General features: G+C 67.4%; 1 protein-coding gene across 1 annotated transcript in view; it reads right to left on the reverse strand.

Moving 5' to 3' along the window:
• Positions 1–2,912: 2,912 nt before the first annotated feature.
• JAG2 (jagged canonical Notch ligand 2) overlaps positions 2,913–15,865 on the reverse strand; it is a 22,588-nt gene continuing 9,635 nt past the window's right edge. Inside the window, exons 4-26 of the mRNA XM_007456371.1 lie at positions 15,406–15,657; positions 15,223–15,283; positions 11,712–11,842; positions 11,484–11,603; positions 11,215–11,328; positions 10,925–11,038; positions 10,695–10,808; positions 10,566–10,612; positions 10,286–10,456; positions 9,318–9,468; positions 9,068–9,220; positions 8,837–8,950; positions 8,455–8,568; positions 8,248–8,361; positions 8,029–8,145; positions 7,545–7,572; positions 7,378–7,463; positions 6,920–7,033; positions 6,711–6,826; positions 5,925–6,173; positions 5,222–5,353; positions 3,644–3,803; positions 2,913–3,370 (exon numbers count right to left, since the gene is read on the reverse strand). Coding sequence (XP_007456433.1) covers positions 2,913–3,370; positions 3,644–3,803; positions 5,222–5,353; positions 5,925–6,173; positions 6,711–6,826; positions 6,920–7,033; positions 7,378–7,463; positions 7,545–7,572; positions 8,029–8,145; positions 8,248–8,361; positions 8,455–8,568; positions 8,837–8,950; positions 9,068–9,220; positions 9,318–9,468; positions 10,286–10,456; positions 10,566–10,612; positions 10,695–10,808; positions 10,925–11,038; positions 11,215–11,328; positions 11,484–11,603; positions 11,712–11,842; positions 15,223–15,283; positions 15,406–15,657 — 3,230 coding nt within the window. The remainder of the gene's footprint in view (positions 3,371–3,643; positions 3,804–5,221; positions 5,354–5,924; positions 6,174–6,710; positions 6,827–6,919; positions 7,034–7,377; positions 7,464–7,544; positions 7,573–8,028; positions 8,146–8,247; positions 8,362–8,454; positions 8,569–8,836; positions 8,951–9,067; positions 9,221–9,317; positions 9,469–10,285; positions 10,457–10,565; positions 10,613–10,694; positions 10,809–10,924; positions 11,039–11,214; positions 11,329–11,483; positions 11,604–11,711; positions 11,843–15,222; positions 15,284–15,405; positions 15,658–15,865) is intronic.

The raw sequence follows: 15,865 nt of genomic DNA on the forward strand, positions 1-15,865 counted from the left end.
GGCAGCCTCGGGGACAGCACAGGCGCCCGCGAGGGCGCTTCCCTTTGTCTGAACTTCCTAATTGGGTGGCTGTCCCTCTGGGGGCCAGCTGCCCACCTACCCACCCAGAAGACAAGGTGCTGGCAGGGGTGGGACAGAGGTGCCTGACCCTTGCCGTAGGGGCCGGCCTCTGTGTAGCCAGCCTAAGAGAGGGCAGAGGCTGGCAGGGTGAGCGGCGCCCTGGGGGCCGAGGGGCTGCGATCCCACCCACCCTTCGTGGCCTCACCAAGAGCGGTGGAGGGCGCCGTGCTGAAAGTGAGAACGAGCCCCACCGGCCAGGGCCACAGCAGCAGGAGACGGCGGAGGATGGGACGTGCCAGTGCGGCCGGCAGTGTGAGCTGGGCCTGCGGAGGCACGTGGATGGCCCTGTCCCCACCCCTGCCGGGCACCGGGTCACCCAGGCCAGGCCTGAGCTGGGCTTAGGATGCTGGCGGCAGGCTGGGAGGGAGGGCCAGGCTGCACAGGAAGGTGCACACGTGGGCGTGGCGTGCACAGTGGCCTGCGACAGCCAGCCTCCCCCCAAGCAGGAAGTGTCCGGTGAGCCCCCCCAGGCCCAGGCCAGACCCACCCCCTTGAGGTCACGGGGGCTTGCCCAGAATGTGCGGGACCCACTGGCATCGCCCGCGGCACACGTCCTGAGGACGGGACTCAAGCGGCCCAGCTGCTGCTGCCTCTGCCACCTCTCTGCTCGTGCCACACCCGCCAGGCTCCGCTCGCCTCAGGACACCCCACGGGCCCCCCCAGCCACACCAGCCACTTACACTCTTCCCACCTTCTGCCTCTGGGCTGCCTCGGGACCACTTTCTTCTGACCCCTTTTTCACTAATTCTTTCTTCAGCAGCATCTCACAGTGACTGTTGAGTTTTCAGTTTAGGGGATGGCGCTTTGTCATTTCTAGAAATTCCACTCGTTTTCTTTTCAAATCCACTTGGTTATTTTCCAGCTCCCATCCGGCCTGTTGGCATTGCTCAGCTGTCTTGTTTGAGCACCGCCAGCAAACACTTGTTTTTTGTTTTTGTTTTTTTAACATTTATTTATTTGGCTGCACCAGGTCTTGGTTGGGGCATGGGGTCTTTAGTTGCAGCATGCGGGACCTAGTTCTCTGACCAGGGATAGAACCCGGGCCCCCTGCATTGGGAGCATGGAGTCTTAGCCACTGGACACCAGGGTAGCCCCAGCAAACACATTTCATACTCTGGGTCCGAGCATCCGATGGGCACCTGCAGCCTGGCAGGGTTCTGACTGCTGTTGCCCCTGGTGCTGGGGTTCCCTTCGTGCTGGGTCTGGACTGTGGTCTGTTCACTGACTTTGGAAAATCACGAGGCGTAGACAGTTCCAGGACAAAGGTTACCGGCATTTGTTTCCCCCAGGCACCTGGGGGCCCAAGTTAGGTAAACATGGCTTAAAAGGAAACGGGAAGCTCAGGATCTTTCTGGCTGACCGGCTGTGGCAGCGTGAGCTCCACACGTGCACGAGGCTGGCGTAAACCGTGACTTGGTTAGCGACCACCTGGTCTTCTCGGCGACCTGTGCACAAACTGACAGGTGCCAGGGCCTTCAACGGCCGCCCCGAGGCCACCACGCTGAGTCCCAATTTGCCCAACCCACGGGAGCCAAGAGCCACTCACGGCGCAGCGTCTCATGCTCTCAAGTTTTGACCTAATTCCTTGAAACCTTGAGAGCTCTTCATTGCTAAGCGACTTGACACAATTTACAAAGCTCTGCTCACCTGTTTTCAGTACGGAGCGGATGCAAAGCGCCTCCCTCGCCTCATTTCCAGGAAAGCTTGTGTCAACCACACGGATGCGAACGTGTTCCCCGCCCACAGGGGCCCTGGGGCAGCAGGACACTCCCACTGCTCACACACAGCCCACACCCGCGCCCCCGCGCCTGGCTCTGCGCCGTGGACGCCCCCCTCCTGCCCAGACTCTAAGTAACAAAGGAACAGCACCCAAAGAACAAGGGAGAACAAAACATTTAAGTTATTAAATCAAATATACAGAGTGATTCATTTAATATGTACATATTTACAAAAATGCACTTTCACGAGGAGGGGCGGCCGGGGCCAGCAAGTGGGCAGTGGCCTGGTGCCCACGGCAAACGTTGACAGTTGCGAGGGGAGAGTCTGTGTGAAGGCACTTGTCACAAGCTTCAATACTGCCACCGTCCCGGGGAGAACAGAGCAGTCAGGAAGGGCACTTCTGAAAGCACAGTTGAGAGATCTCTGGAGCGAGTGCTCTGGGCAGGAGCGAGCGAGGACGGCAGACTGGGGCGGACGGACTGGCGAGCTGGCGAGGGTCTGCCCACGGGCCTCAGGCCACGCCGACCGCCACGGGCCCCACCAATGACCTCAAGCCCCACTGCAACCGCAGGTGCCACCAACAGCCATGGGCCACGCCGAACATCACAGGTCCCACTGAGAGCCACAGGTCCCGCTGTCAGCCTTGGGTGGTCCCACTGACAGCCATGGGTCCCACTGGCTCTTTGGCCTGGAGCCACTGAGAACCCCAAGTGAGGAATAAAGGAAGATTCTGTAAACAGTGCACCACCTCTGGGAACAAACGCTCAACGATTTGGTGAGAACACAGACATTCTTGCTTTTTCCTGCCACACGGCGAGTGCGACACACAGAAACGTTACAAAAATAGCAACTACCCGAGAATACTGCGTTGTTTTCCGCCTGACAGTTACCCAATAATTTATACAAGCTTAAAGAAACATAGAAAATAAACATCTGTTTTTCGTTTTTGGTGTTTTTTTTTTTTTACACAAAATAAAGGAACTATGCACACGGCCTCGGCCTCCTGTGGTCCGGCGGGTGGCATGGCACCCGGCGAGGGGCCCTGGGTCCCGGCCCAGCTGGCGGCCGCAGCCCTACTCCCGGACGGCACGGCACGTGGCGCCGAGTCTCCCAACGGCGCGGTTGTCCACCTTAGGGCCTGAGGCCCAGCGGGCCAGCCTCCCCGGCGAGCAGCCGGGGTCTTTGGTGAACTTGCGTGAGAGGAACTTCTCGGCCTCCGGAGCGTCGTCCTCGCCGCGGCTGGGCTCCTCACCCTCCCCGCTGCCCGCCGGTCCGGGCAGTGCCTCACCCACCCTGCGCAGGGCTGGCGTGAAGTTCTTGCAAGGGAACAGCACATCCTTGGGGCCGCCCGGCCGCTCGATGGGGTTGCGGATGGGGTTGAGCGGGGCCCACTGGTTGTTGGCGCCCTCCTCCCGCGGCAGCCGGCTCCTCTCTCGCTCTTTCCTGCGCTTGCGGGTCCACCACATGCAGACAGCCACGCACACCAGACACAGCATGCTGAACACGCCGCACAGCACCGACACCAGCAGACCTGGGGCGGGGGCGCCGCGAGGGGACCGTCGGGCGAGGGTCCTCTGGCTCCCGGTGGTGGGGAGGGTCCCAGGATCGGGGCTGGGGAGGGGTGCGTGGGGGGCTGGGGGCCCTTCGCTGGCAGGTGCAGAGCAGTTGCAGCGTTTTGTGGATTGGATTGCATGGCCCCCCGGCAGGGCCAGGACAATTCGCAGGCCCTCCCCTCCAAGCCCCACGTGCCCGAAAGATTCCCACGGCCCGGGGGGCGAGAGGCGGCCCCTTTCCTCCTTCTCACCTGTGGAGGAGCTGCCCACGACGACCGTCTCCACCTTGACCTCGGTGACAGCCAGCAGCAGCGAGCTGTTCCCCTGTCGGGTGATGGCCGCCACGATGGCACGAGCTGCACTCTGGATCAGGCTGCTGTCCGGCAGGTCGCGGCGTGCCGGGCTGAAGGACTGAGGCAGAGGACAGAGCTGAGGGGCAGCGCGCCCGCGTCCGGAGGCCTGGGACCTCCACCCCCAGTGGGACAGCGTGCCTGGCCCCGTGTGCAGCCCCAGGGCACACTGAGGTTCCCGTCCAGGCCAGCGGCTCTCGATCAGCGGCAAGGAGGGATGAGGGGTGGCTGTGGTCCCACGAGCAGGGCCGTGCTGGAGCAGAGTGAGGGGCTTGGGAACCTGCGGCCCCAAGGCTTCCTGGAGGGAGGCTCATCGAAGGGCGGGGGGTCGCCCCACGCTGGGCAGTTCACGGGGAGGTGGGTGAGGCCTGGTCTGCACTTTCCTGGTCTGGATCCCCTGCACCTGGGGCTAGGACGGCTGTCCCTGCGGATAGGCTCCCAGCCCCAGACAGCCACGCCTGGAGTCCAGAGAGTGCTACAAACCCAGCACTGGCCCCCGATGCCGGGGCTCCCCCGAGCCCTGCCGGCACCATGCGGCCCTGCTGCACCCAGCCAGCACCCCGAGAAGCTGTTCTGCCCCTTCCCCCTTGTCTCTCCCCGCACGCCCCCAGCCACAGCCTCCCCAGACCCCATGGTGCCCATTTACATCGGGTACCCACCTGCGCCCCCGAGCAGGGCCCCAAGGACACCCACTCAGCCGAGGGCCCGGGCAGGTGGCCAGGCCCTGACCACACATCCCAAGGCGGCCTGATACCACGGGCACCCCTGCTGCCACAGACGCCAAAGAACACAGCACAGGTGAGGTAGGAGAGCGGGTGCAGCCGAGGCGACAGGAAAATGAGGCTTCCACCCACAATCCCGCCCACCCCGTCCAGTCGGGCAGGCCCTGGCCTTAGCGCTGCACCCAGGCCACAGCTGACCCCCATGATCTCGAGTCAGGGTCCCACCTGAGGGCTCCCCACCCTGCGGCCCAGGGCTAAGGAGCTTCGTCACACCCCCTACCCTGCCCTCAAGGGATCCTCCAGCTATACCCCGTCGCTGTCCACCCCGGCCCCCGACCACTCTCCCTCCCTCTCTGGGTGCTGCCTCTGTACCCCGACTCCTGCTGTCACCCGGTGCCTCCCACAGTTCTGGGGACCCCTGCCCAGAGTCCCAGCTGTACGCGCTGGCCCCGCGGAGCTGCACATGCGCCCTGCCCGGCCCCTCCTCCCTCCCTCGCCAGGCTGACAGTGCCTCTCCTGCAGGCCCGCCCCGGCTCCACTGGCCTCCAGCAAGGGCACAGGGAGTGGCCACATCCCTATGCCACGCAACTGTGCCGGAGTGGACTCCCGGGTCTGTGGTCACCCCGTGTCCCCAAGTACCTGGGAGCCAGCCTGGCCTGGACCCTCTGCCCCAGTCCCCACCAGGCACACGTGCAGAGGGGGGCCCTGGAGAAGGGGGCGCTGAACGAGGGTGCCCACCCCGCCTGCCAGTACCCACCATAGCCACCTCCACTGCGCTGGCCTCCGAGGACGGCCGGTCACAGAGCAGCACGAGCAGGCGGTCCCGGGCCACCGCCCGCGTGGCTGGTAGAGCGCGGATCCCTGAGCAGACGGCGCCCACAGTGGTGCCCTGAGCAAAGACGGGCTGCACATGAGCACGGCCCGGGGACCGAGAATCTGAGGGTGTTCACCCCCAGCTGGCACCTCGGGCAGGTGGTGGGACACGGCTTACAGTCTGAGGGAGCAGAGCAGGGATGTGGAGGGAGTGGTGGGGTACTGGCTCCCACAGCGGTCCTGTGCCCCCTCACCCACGACACAGACCACCACCATGGTCAGGGCTGGGTGGGGTCTCACCCGGTGCTCAGGCCAGAAAGACGTAAGGACAGGGATGCGGCCTGAGCGAGAAGTGCCCGCGGAGCTGTGGGCTGCCCCAGCCTCCCTGGAAAGCCACCTTCAGCCCAGGTCCCTGGGACAACTTGAGGAACAGGCACCTCGGCCCAGGCTGGCCACTCCTGGCCACTCCCCTGGGACCAACACTTCACCTCACCTGACCGCACTTGGTCAGGCTCCCTAGCCTCCCTGACCCCACAGGCTCCAGGCAGCCAGCAGGGGTCTCGGGCCATCTCGGTGGCCCCTGGAGGAAGGATGCGGCGCCGGGGCTCTGCAGCCCTTCACGGTGCCCGGTGGACGGCGCCGCTCACCTGGGGCACCTGGTCGCGGCTGAAGTGCAGGGTGAGGCGGGCGCAGTTGTTGTCCAGGTGGCCGGAGCGCGGCCGGCAAGGGGTGCTGGGCAGCGAGGGCTCCTCCGCGCCACACTCCCCCCAGGCCATGCAGGGCGGCTGCAGGCACTGGCCTGGGGCCTTCTCCTGGCACCGCTGCCCAGGTGGGCACTGGGTGCTCAGGGCGTCAGGCCGGCCAGCCAGCAGGCAGGGCTTCCGGCCGCACCACACCTGGGCACACGCAGATAGGACCCGCAAACACACCGGCACCACATCGAGTTGGGGGGAAAGACACGGTCGAGTCAGCGAGTCCCAGGGCAGGGCAGGGCGGGGCGGGGGGGGGCAGGTTGGGGCGGGCCAGAGCCGTGCAGCAGGTGCTGTTGAATCCTTGGCGCCCTCAGTGTGCTGGTCGCGTGGGTCTGGATCTAAGGCTGGGGGTCCCCAGTGGTATGGCAGGCCCCGGGCGGGGGGGGGGCAGGGGGTGGGGGGGGGGGGTGGGCCGGCGGGGCGGCCCACCCTACCCCCAGTGCTCCCAGGTTGAACGTGGCACCAGAAGGATCCCACCAGAGCAGGGCAGGGCAGGACAGAGCAGGCCCAGGTCTTCTGGAGCCCGGATCACCCGTCCCCCTCCCTCAGCACCCTCACAGGGTGAGCGACAGGGTCACGGATGAATGATGGGGACCCCAGGGCACTGGACACCCAGCAGGGCAGTGCAGGGAGGCAAGGCAGGGCCGGCTGGAGAGGCTCTGGGGCAGGAGCCCCCTGTACCTTGCTGCAAGCCCGGCGGCCGTCCAGGCAGCGGCAGCTGTTACAGTCCTCCACCCAGGAGCCCCCGTGAGGGAAGGGCACTCCCTGGGACCAGCAGGACCTCCCGAACACAGTCACTGCAGGGAAGAGAGGTGGGAGCAGCCGTGACGGCCGGGTCTCGCCCTGCCCGCCCCAGGCACAGCCCTGGCCCACGACGTCCCCCCACCTACCCTCCTGGCACCGCGGGCCAGCCCGGCCAGGAGGGCAACTGCAGCGGTAGCCGTTGATCTCATCCACACACGTGGCCCCGTAGGCGCAGGGTGAGGACTGGCACTCGTCAATGTCTGCGGGGAAAGCGGTGGCTCATCGGGCAGCACGGGAGGCCCTGGCAAGTGGGAGGAGCAGCCCCCGGCCAGCTGGGGCCTCGGGTTGCCCTGGGGGGCCCTCTGGGCTGGGCCTGGCGCCGTCACTGTCACCAGCCCGAGGCTTAAGCACCACCCCCATCTGCCTCTGGGACGGGCCGAGGGGGGCGGCCTGCGGGTACCAAGACCTCAACCCAAACTAGGGTCTGCCCCTTGCCGGATGGCGGGGCACAGGCAAAGGAAACTGCGGCTCAAGGTGAGGTGGGAGCAGCTCCCCAGGCTGGGGTCCCACAGCACTGCCCGCCCAGTGCCCCCCAGCCCCTCACTGATGCGGCAGTCAGGGCCCGCGAAGCCCGGTGCACACTCGCAGCGGAACCAGTTGACGCCGTCCACGCAGACACCGCCGTTGTAGCTGCAGGGGAGAGGGCGGGTGTCAGGGGGCCTGGGGCAGGCCGAGCTCCCCGGCCAGCCCGCCTCAGGGGCTGCCACTCACCAAGGCAGGGGATTGCAGTCGTTGGTATCTGTGTTTGCGGAAAAAAGAGGACAGTAGGCACGGCATCCCCCCGCCTGGCACCCACCCGTGCCGAGCCTGGGGCACCCCAGGCATGCAGAGCGGGAGGATACCGAGCTCCCCAGCCAGCCCACCGTGACCAGGCTGGAGGCTGGGGGGCCAGGGCCGCTCTGGCAGGAGAGCCCGTCCTGGAGGGGGGGGGCTGGCCTAGGAGGGTGGGGTGCGCGGGCAGGACGCCCAGGCCACAGGGCGAGTGGCTGGCGGGAGACGGACAGAGGGCAGAACACAGTGGAGGGGGCTGGGCTGCGGGGCTCGGGGGGTGTTGGAGGTGGCACGGCAGATCTTGGGGTTCAACCGGACTTTGGTGGCCAAGTGCAAGGGGCAGGTCTGGGAGGCAGGTTTGAGAGAGAACAGGACCCGGAAGCTGTGGGAGACAAGAGTGGGCCCCCCACGCCCACGGGCTCACTGTGTGTGCAGGTGCGGCCCTCCCAGCCGTCCCGGCAGATGCAGGAGAAGGAGTCCCCGCTGCCCACACAGGTGCCCCCATTCACGCAGGGGCTGGGCAGGCAGCTGCTGTTCTTGGCTGCAGGGGCAGAGGAGAGGGTGGCGGCGGGGGGCTTCCACCTGCGCCTCCAACCCAGGGGCAAGGGGCAGGCAGGGCCAACGTGCCCTCGGGGTGCCTCACCGACCGTGCAGGTGCTGCCCTTCCAGCCCGGGGGGCAGGCGCAGCGGAAGGTATCGCCACTGTCATAGCACGTGCCACCGTTGCTGCAGGTGTAGGCATCACACTGGAACTCACCTGCGGGCACACGGCCGCTCAGGGGGTACCCGGAGCAGTGGGCGGCCTCCCGGTGGGCAGCCCCCAGCGCAGCAGGGGCTCGCGGGCACTCACGCGAGTGGCAGGTCTTGCCCTTCCAACCATCGTCACATGCGCAGTAGAAGTCATTGACCAGGTCGTAGCAACGGCCGCGGCTGTGGCAGGGATCGGGAAGGCAGTCGTTGGGATCTGGGGGTGAGGACGCCGGTCAGCGGGGGGTCACCGGCGCTCAGGGAGGGCTTCCCCGGGCGGGAAGGAGGCGCCGGAGCTGGGCCAGGGAGAGACAGAGGGCGTGGGGAGGGCAAGCGTGTGCCCCTCCGCCACACTCACACACACACCCCGCTTCTGGTCACCAGCTCGCCACGTGGAGCTGGGGACCCCCCCAGGGCCGCTGAGGCTGAGGTGCCCGGTGACAGGCCACGTGGGGCCCGAGGAAGGGGCAGCGCGGCCCACTCACTGGTGTCGCAGAGCTCGCCCTCCCAGCCGCTGGGGCAGAAGCAGCGGAAGGCGTCCACCTCGTCGATGCAGGTGCCCCCGTTGCGGCACGGCTGGCCCAGACAGTCGTCGATGTCTGCAGGAGGCGGGCGTGAGCCAGGCCCCAGGCCTCCCGGCCCCCTCCCGGCCGCCTCCCGGCCGCCTCCCGGCCGCCTCCCGGCCCGCTCCCGGCCCCCGGTCCACAGCGACTCACTCTCGTGGCAGTAGGTGCCTGTGAAGCCGCTGTCACAGACACAGGAAAAGTTGCCTCCGGGCTGGCTGACGCAGTGTCCATGGGGGCCACACACGCCGGAGGGGGCTACGCGGGCCACCCTGGTCCCCGCCTCGAACCCGCAGCCATCGACCACTGCCACAGAGATGGGAGGGGTCAGCCCCACCTCTGCAGACCCCACCCACCTCTCACCCCACCCCACCTCTTCAGGCGCCGCCCACACTGCACCCACCTCTGCAAGCCCCACCAGGGCACAGCTCCCGGGGCTCAGAGCAGTTCTTGCCACCCATGTCTTCGGGGCACGCACAGTAGTAGTCGCCCTCCAGGTTATAGCAGCGGGCCCCGTTCTGGCAGGGGCTCGGCTGGCAGAAGTCAATGTCCACCTGGGGGGCGGGGGGCACCCGTGAGAGCCCAGGCCCTACTGTTGGCGCTGAATGATGAGCCAGGCCTCGCTGGCGTCCATACAAGGAACCCTAAGGTCCAGGCCCCACCTGGACTAGACAGCCAGGCCTCTGCAGCCACAGCCTGGAGGACCGCCCAACCCAGCCTGGCCAGGCCCCTCCCACCACCCTCGCCTCCAGGGCAGCCCTCTTCCGCTGCATCCGGCCTTCGCCCCTCCTACTGGCAGGAAGGCCAGCTATCGGCCCCCCTCCCCAGCCACCAGGGCTGCCCTGAGCCCTGTCCGTGGGTCCTTCCCAGAAGCATCACCACCAGGCTCCACGGCGCTAGACAAGACCTCTATCCTGGGCCCCAGGAAGCCTGCTGGCCAGGAGACCCGCCCCTTGCACGCCCGCAGCCCCACTACTCTCCCCTTCAACGGCCAGGGCAGGTCAGAGGGCGGTGGATGCGCGAGCCTCTCCTCAGACCCGCGTGTGGCACCCCCACCCCACCCTAGGGCCCCTCTTTCAGGGGCCCACGTGCTCCACCCCATCAAAGCCGCCTGCTCTCCAGCCACAGTGGGAATCAGACAGACAGGGCTTGGGGCAGCCGGCTGACCTGCCAGGGCTCCCGGCCCACCCCACCAGGAGGGGCTCATCATGACAAGCAGTGACCCTGCGACCCTCCTCTGTCCCTGCCCAGAAAGGCAGCCCAGACTCTCTGCAGGGCCGACACCCACTGTGGCCCCTCTTGGCCACTCGGACGGGCCACCCGGGCAGCGGCTGGAGGAGGGGGGAGGCAGGCAGCACACGCAGGCCTCACCTCGCAGAGCGGCCCCGAGAAGCCCTGGGGGCAGTGGCAGCGGAAACCGTCCACCAGGTCCTCGCAGAGGCCGACGTGGCAGGGGCTGCTGGCACATTCGTCCAGCTGGCGCTCACAGTGCCGGCCCCCGAAGCCCCGTGGGCACACGCACTGGTAGCCGTTCACCAGGTCCTGGGGGGAGTGGGGGGAGTGGGGGGGGTGAACCTCCCGCAGCTGCCCCCGCAGGCGGCTCCCCCCAACGCTCCCGCCACGTGCGCGCATGGCACGGACCGGCCCTCACCTTGCAGGTGCCGCCGTGCTGACACTGGCCCCCACAGTCGTTGACGTCTGCGGGCAGAGGCACGGGTCACGGCTGGGTCCTCCCTCTCCCCCAGCCCTGCCCACCTGCGGCCCACCCACCCGTACTGACTGATGTGGCAGTTGATGCCCTTCCAGCCCGGGATGCAATCACAGTAATAGCCACCAATCAGGTTTTTGCAAGAAAAAGCATTAAGGCACGGCTTCCCTTCACACTCATTGGCGTCTGTGAACGAGACAAGGGCAGCGATGGGGCCCAGGCCCCACCTGCCCTGGCACCCGCAGCAGCAGCGCATGCCCAGTGCACAGCCCATGCACACACACGGCCCGCGGGCCCCTTACCCAGCTGGCAGGTGGCTCCCCCCCACTGCTCGGGACAGATGCACTCGAAGCCGTCCACCTGGTCTACGCAGGTGCCCCCTGCCGCACACGGGTTGGAGGTGCACTCGTCAATGTCTGCAGAGGATCAGAGGAAGAGGTGTGGGGAGGGAAGGAGGGACACGGACCTGGCTCTTTCTGTCACCCCTCCCCTGACCACTGCCACCCACATGGACGCAGCCACTCCACCCCCACCCTCCAGACCCCTCAGATGCCAGGCTGAGTGCCCCAGAGACACTAGAGTGGGCACTCACCAAGCGCACAGGTGGGCCCGCTCCAGCCGGATGGGCAGTGGCACTCGAAGCCTGAGGGCACCTCGTGGCAAGAGCCCCCGTTGGCACACGGGTTCGAGGCGCAGGCGTGCTCAGCTGTGTTGAGAACCACAGGAAGTGGGTGTGGCGGCCCAGGCCCCCTCCTTCCTCCCCAAGCCCCCAAGGCCCCGAGGTGGGAGCGGGGGGCGGGGGGTGCCTGCCACACAAAAGGCCAGAGAGGTGGGCCCAGCCAGCTCCCGGCCCTGACGTACCCCGCTCGCAGTTCTTGCCCGAGTAGCCGTCGGGGCAGGCACAGCGGTACTGGTCAGGCTCCGCGTTGATGCACGTGCCCCCATTGGTACAGGGGTGGTGGCTGCCGCAGTAGTTCAGGTCTGGGGGCAGGGGTGGGCGCTCAGGGAGCAGACCGAGCCCCTCGCTCCCTACCTCCCCGAGGCGCCTACCTGGGGCCTCGCCACCCGCCCCTCGCCCACCAGGCGCACCTTTGTTGCAGAGCAGGCCACCCCAGTTGGTCTCGCAGCTGCACTGCCAGGGCTCCACACAGCTGCCGTGCACGCAGCCCGGGTACGGGACGCACTCGTCACAGAATCTCCCCTGCCAGCCATAGCTGCACCTGGGGAAAGCCGAGGGCCGTGAGGCCACGTGTGTAACAGCGGACCCCGGGAGCTTTGGCCGCTCCCAGGGTGGCTTGGGGACACGGGCGCAGAGTCACATGGGCCACCCAGGGCCGGCAGCCTCAGCCTTTGAACTGGAACGGGCCCCGGGCCAGGTGGGGGTTATGGTCCCGCCGGCCAGCCCGCACCGTCACGGGCACTCCCGGCCGCTGGCCTCGCACGGTTGGCCGCAGCTGTCCAGTCACTCCTCCCGGAGCTATTTTGGGACTCACCCCAAGCAGGGCCCCGAGAGCAAGCGCCAGGAAAGGAAGGCGCTGCCGGGACCCCAGGAATGAGAGGGCCAGGTGCTGCCAGGCCTGGGCAGGCCAGTGGGGCATCAGGAGAGGACTCCTGGCCTGGCCCCAGCCGGTAACCTTGGGCGCAGCACGTGACCTCACCTGGGACTCAAGGGCAGTAACTTCTCTCTCCACAAGACCCAACCATGGGCACATCTCACAGATGGGGACACTGAGGCCCACAGGCTGCCCCAGTCCAGCCCTGAGAGAAGCCAGATTCATGGCAGCTCTTGAGCTAGAGGAGTCACCCGCTCCCTGGCAAACGGCCTCAAAAGGCCTCTTGGCTCCAAGGCCATGACCCTGAAGCCTGGCCCTGCCTGAGCTGTGGGCCAACGTCCTCTGTGGGAAGTCCTTCAGGAGGAGGGGCAGAAAGACGCCCAGGCCATCAGCGAGGGCCCGGAGCTCAGCCAGCCGGGGGCACTGCTCTCGGGGGAGAGAGACCAGCACCCTGTGCTGGACGCCCCAGGGCCCGGCGGGCTGCCTTTCAGGCCCTGGACGTGACCCCCAGGGGACCCTCCCTAGAACTTCGTCCTGCAGGACGGAGTGACGTCCGTGCCATCACCCACCACGTGGATTTATTTTTGGAAAAGGAAAGAGCCACGGCCCTTCCCAGGCCGCCCCCGTGGCCCACGGCACCCAGCAGGGACACTGGCCAGCTCAGCCAGTGCAGGACAGGGAAACCAAGGCCGGTGAGAAGGGGCTCCTCCAGCCCCCCGTACCCGGGGGGCGGGGGGCGTGCGGTGTGTGTGCCGGCCTGGGCCACACGCCCCCATCCACCACCCTCCCTCCGGGGGACCCCTGCCAGGGAGCACGAGGGTCCCTCGGGCGTGCTCTCGGCCCTGGGTGGGGCAGCCCTCTCCACGCTCCCCCTACCCCAGCTTTCCTGGCCCCAGAAGCCCAGGGAGGAGACGGCAGGAAGGCACGGCCATCTCCGCGGCATCCGGTGGGGGTTTGTCCTGCGCTGAAACCTGAGCCCTGAGCCACGGGCGGCAGCTGGGCCTCACCCACAGGCCAGGGAGAGAGGCGGCTAGGGCTCACCTAGAGCCTCTGTCCCGAGCGTCCAGCGCCGCACCCCCGCCCCCTCCGTGCCTTCCTGCACAGCCCACACTGCAGCGGAGGGCGGGCCTCTCCCACCCTCCTCCCACCCGGCTGCTCCGTCACCGGCCACCCAGAGCCGCTAGCGCGGCCCGGCCCCATTGTGCTCATGACCCAGGTGGGGACCCGTCTGCCCGGAGTCCCAGGGCTCATGCCCACCACACAGGTCACAGGGCAGCGCTTCAGGGGAGGGCCCTGCCCAGGGCAGAGAGCGATGCTGCACCCAGTCTCCCACCCAGGATCTGGTTCCTGGAGGTGCCTGTCCCTCAAGACATGAACCCACCCTGGGCCAGGCCCCCAGGTGCCCTCTCACCAGCACTGTGCTCCCCACGCCACTTGGAGATCCACTCAACTTGTCTGAAACCTGGCAGAGTGAGTGACCAAGTGGGTGCAGCCCTAGCCCCCCGCCTATCCCTGGGCAGCCTGCCCGCCTCCCTGCCCTGGGACTGGCGGGTCTGCTCCACATGCCACTTCCCAGGCCAAAGCCACCACAGTACGAGCAGAGGCTCACACTCCCGTCCCGGCCCCCGGATCCCAAACACTGCCCTCCCTGTCCAAACTCAACGGGGGAGTTACTAAATTTCTCTGCTTAGCGCCCTTATCTGAAAAACACACCTGGGAGCAAACCCGCCCTCCAGAAGGGGTCCTGGGACGAGTGAGACCCAAGGCTGGGGCACAGGCCTCACTCACTGCACCTGCTCATCTCTGCCAACGTGCAGGCCCCTCCCAGGGGCTCGCCCCTGAGCGCCCACCTGGTCCCCCAGGCCCAGCTCCCGGGCCATCCTCACGCACCCCCGGCGCCCACCCTTGCTCACACACCCTAGAGAGCCCTGCTCTAAGCCCTCCCGGCTCCGAAGCCCGGCCCCGCCCCTCCAGCTGTCCCAACCCCCGCTTCTCCGCTCACTACCTGGCAGGGCTACTCCTCCCTTCCCACAGCCGCCGGACCCTGCCCGAGCCTGCCCGAGCCGGCAACTCTACCTTCCCCCCAATCAAGGTCTCCGATGGCCTCCACTGTCTGCATAAGGCTGCAGGAACCCCTCGCTCTCTGGTTCCCTCTGACCCCCGGCCAACCCTGTGTCACTGCCCGGTGGCCTCTGCCAGCTCACTGTACACTGTCACCAGCAGGAGGCGGGGACCGGCTCCTAGACCTCTCCTCTCCAGCTGCCCCCCGGCGGCTGTCAGCACTGCCCGTGTGCCCCAGGGGCCCATCCGTGTCTCGGGCCAGGCCTCTCCCCACAAACTCAGGGCAGGGCAGGGCGGGGCACCTGCTGCTCTCACCCCTGCCTGCTGCGCCTGAGCCCATCCCTGTGTCCAGTGGCACAGGGTATAGAAGGCTTGGGGTCCTCCCCGATCCCCCCCGCTTCCACTCCAGGACGTCTGCAGGACCTGCCCACCCTTCCACCTCCCACTGGACCGTCACCATCACACACCCCCTCCCCAGCCTGGCCCCTCCCACACAGCAGCTGCTCTGGTCCTTCCATCCCACCTCGCTCAGCTCCAAACCCTGCAGCAGCCCCCCCTCTTTTCTAGGTCCCCCCCCACACTCACCACCCTCCCTGTCCTCCACCCACAAGCACAAGCCGCTGTGCCCTCTGCACCTCCTGTGCTGCAGACACCTGCCCTCGGGCGGCTCTCTGCCTCCCGGCCTCTGCCCCTCGTGTAAGACCGTCCCAACCAACTTATGTGAAACGGCCCTGGCCGCGCCCCCTCCCCAGGCCCCCGCCCCCTGTCCTCGTGGGGCTATCACTGTCGGGCACGCCCAGGCTCTGAGGCCACGTGCGTCCCTGTGCCGATTATAAGCTGCGTGGGAGCAGGGCCCGTGTCCCCACTCACTGCGGCCCCAACACCCAGCTCCCCAGCACCGTGTACACAGCAGGCGCTCAGCCAAATCCTGCTGAGGGAGCAAGTGTGCCTGGGGAGCAAAGAAGGGGCGGGCGCCTGGCACTCACCTGCACTCCCCAGGCACGGAGCATCCCCCGTGGAGCAGGTTACATCCTTGCTTACACACAGCTGCAAAGGGAGAGATCAGAGAGGCGCCGCTGCTGCCAGCCATGCATGGGCCCCACAGGCATGGGGCAGGCACGGGGTCGGGGTGGGGGGCCTCCGGGTGGCAGCCCGCACAGCCCGCTCACCCTCCTTGCACTCCTTGCCCATCCAGCCGTCCATGCAGGCCTTGTTGCCGTACTGGTCGCAGGTGTAGTGGCCGAAGAAGTCGCTGCGGGGCCGGCAGAACTTGTTGCAGGCGGCGCTATAGTAGTTCTCGCCGCAGCGCACGCGGACCTTCAGCTCCAGCTGTGCCACGTGGCCGCTGAAATGCAGGCTCTTCCAGCGGTCCTCCGGGTTGATCATGCCCGCGTGCGACACCCGCTCGATCAGCAGCTCCTCTTGGGGGGGCGGCAGAGTCAGCCGGCGCAGCCGCCACGTCCCCCTCGGATGCGCACAGCCCGCCCAGCCACGCGGCCGGCGGCCTCAGGCCACAGGGCCGGGACAGCAGTGCCGCCGCCGCAGGAAGCGCAGGGCTAGAGGGGCCTCCTGCCCCGCTGACGCAGGCGGGGCCGGCAGGGCTGGGTGGGAGCGGCCCCGCCTGTGCCC

This window comes from Lipotes vexillifer, unplaced genomic scaffold, assembly GCF_000442215.2.
Source record: "Lipotes vexillifer unplaced genomic scaffold, Lipotes_vexillifer_v1.1 scaffold1718, whole genome shotgun sequence".
Lineage (NCBI taxonomy): Eukaryota > Metazoa > Chordata > Mammalia > Artiodactyla > Lipotidae > Lipotes > Lipotes vexillifer.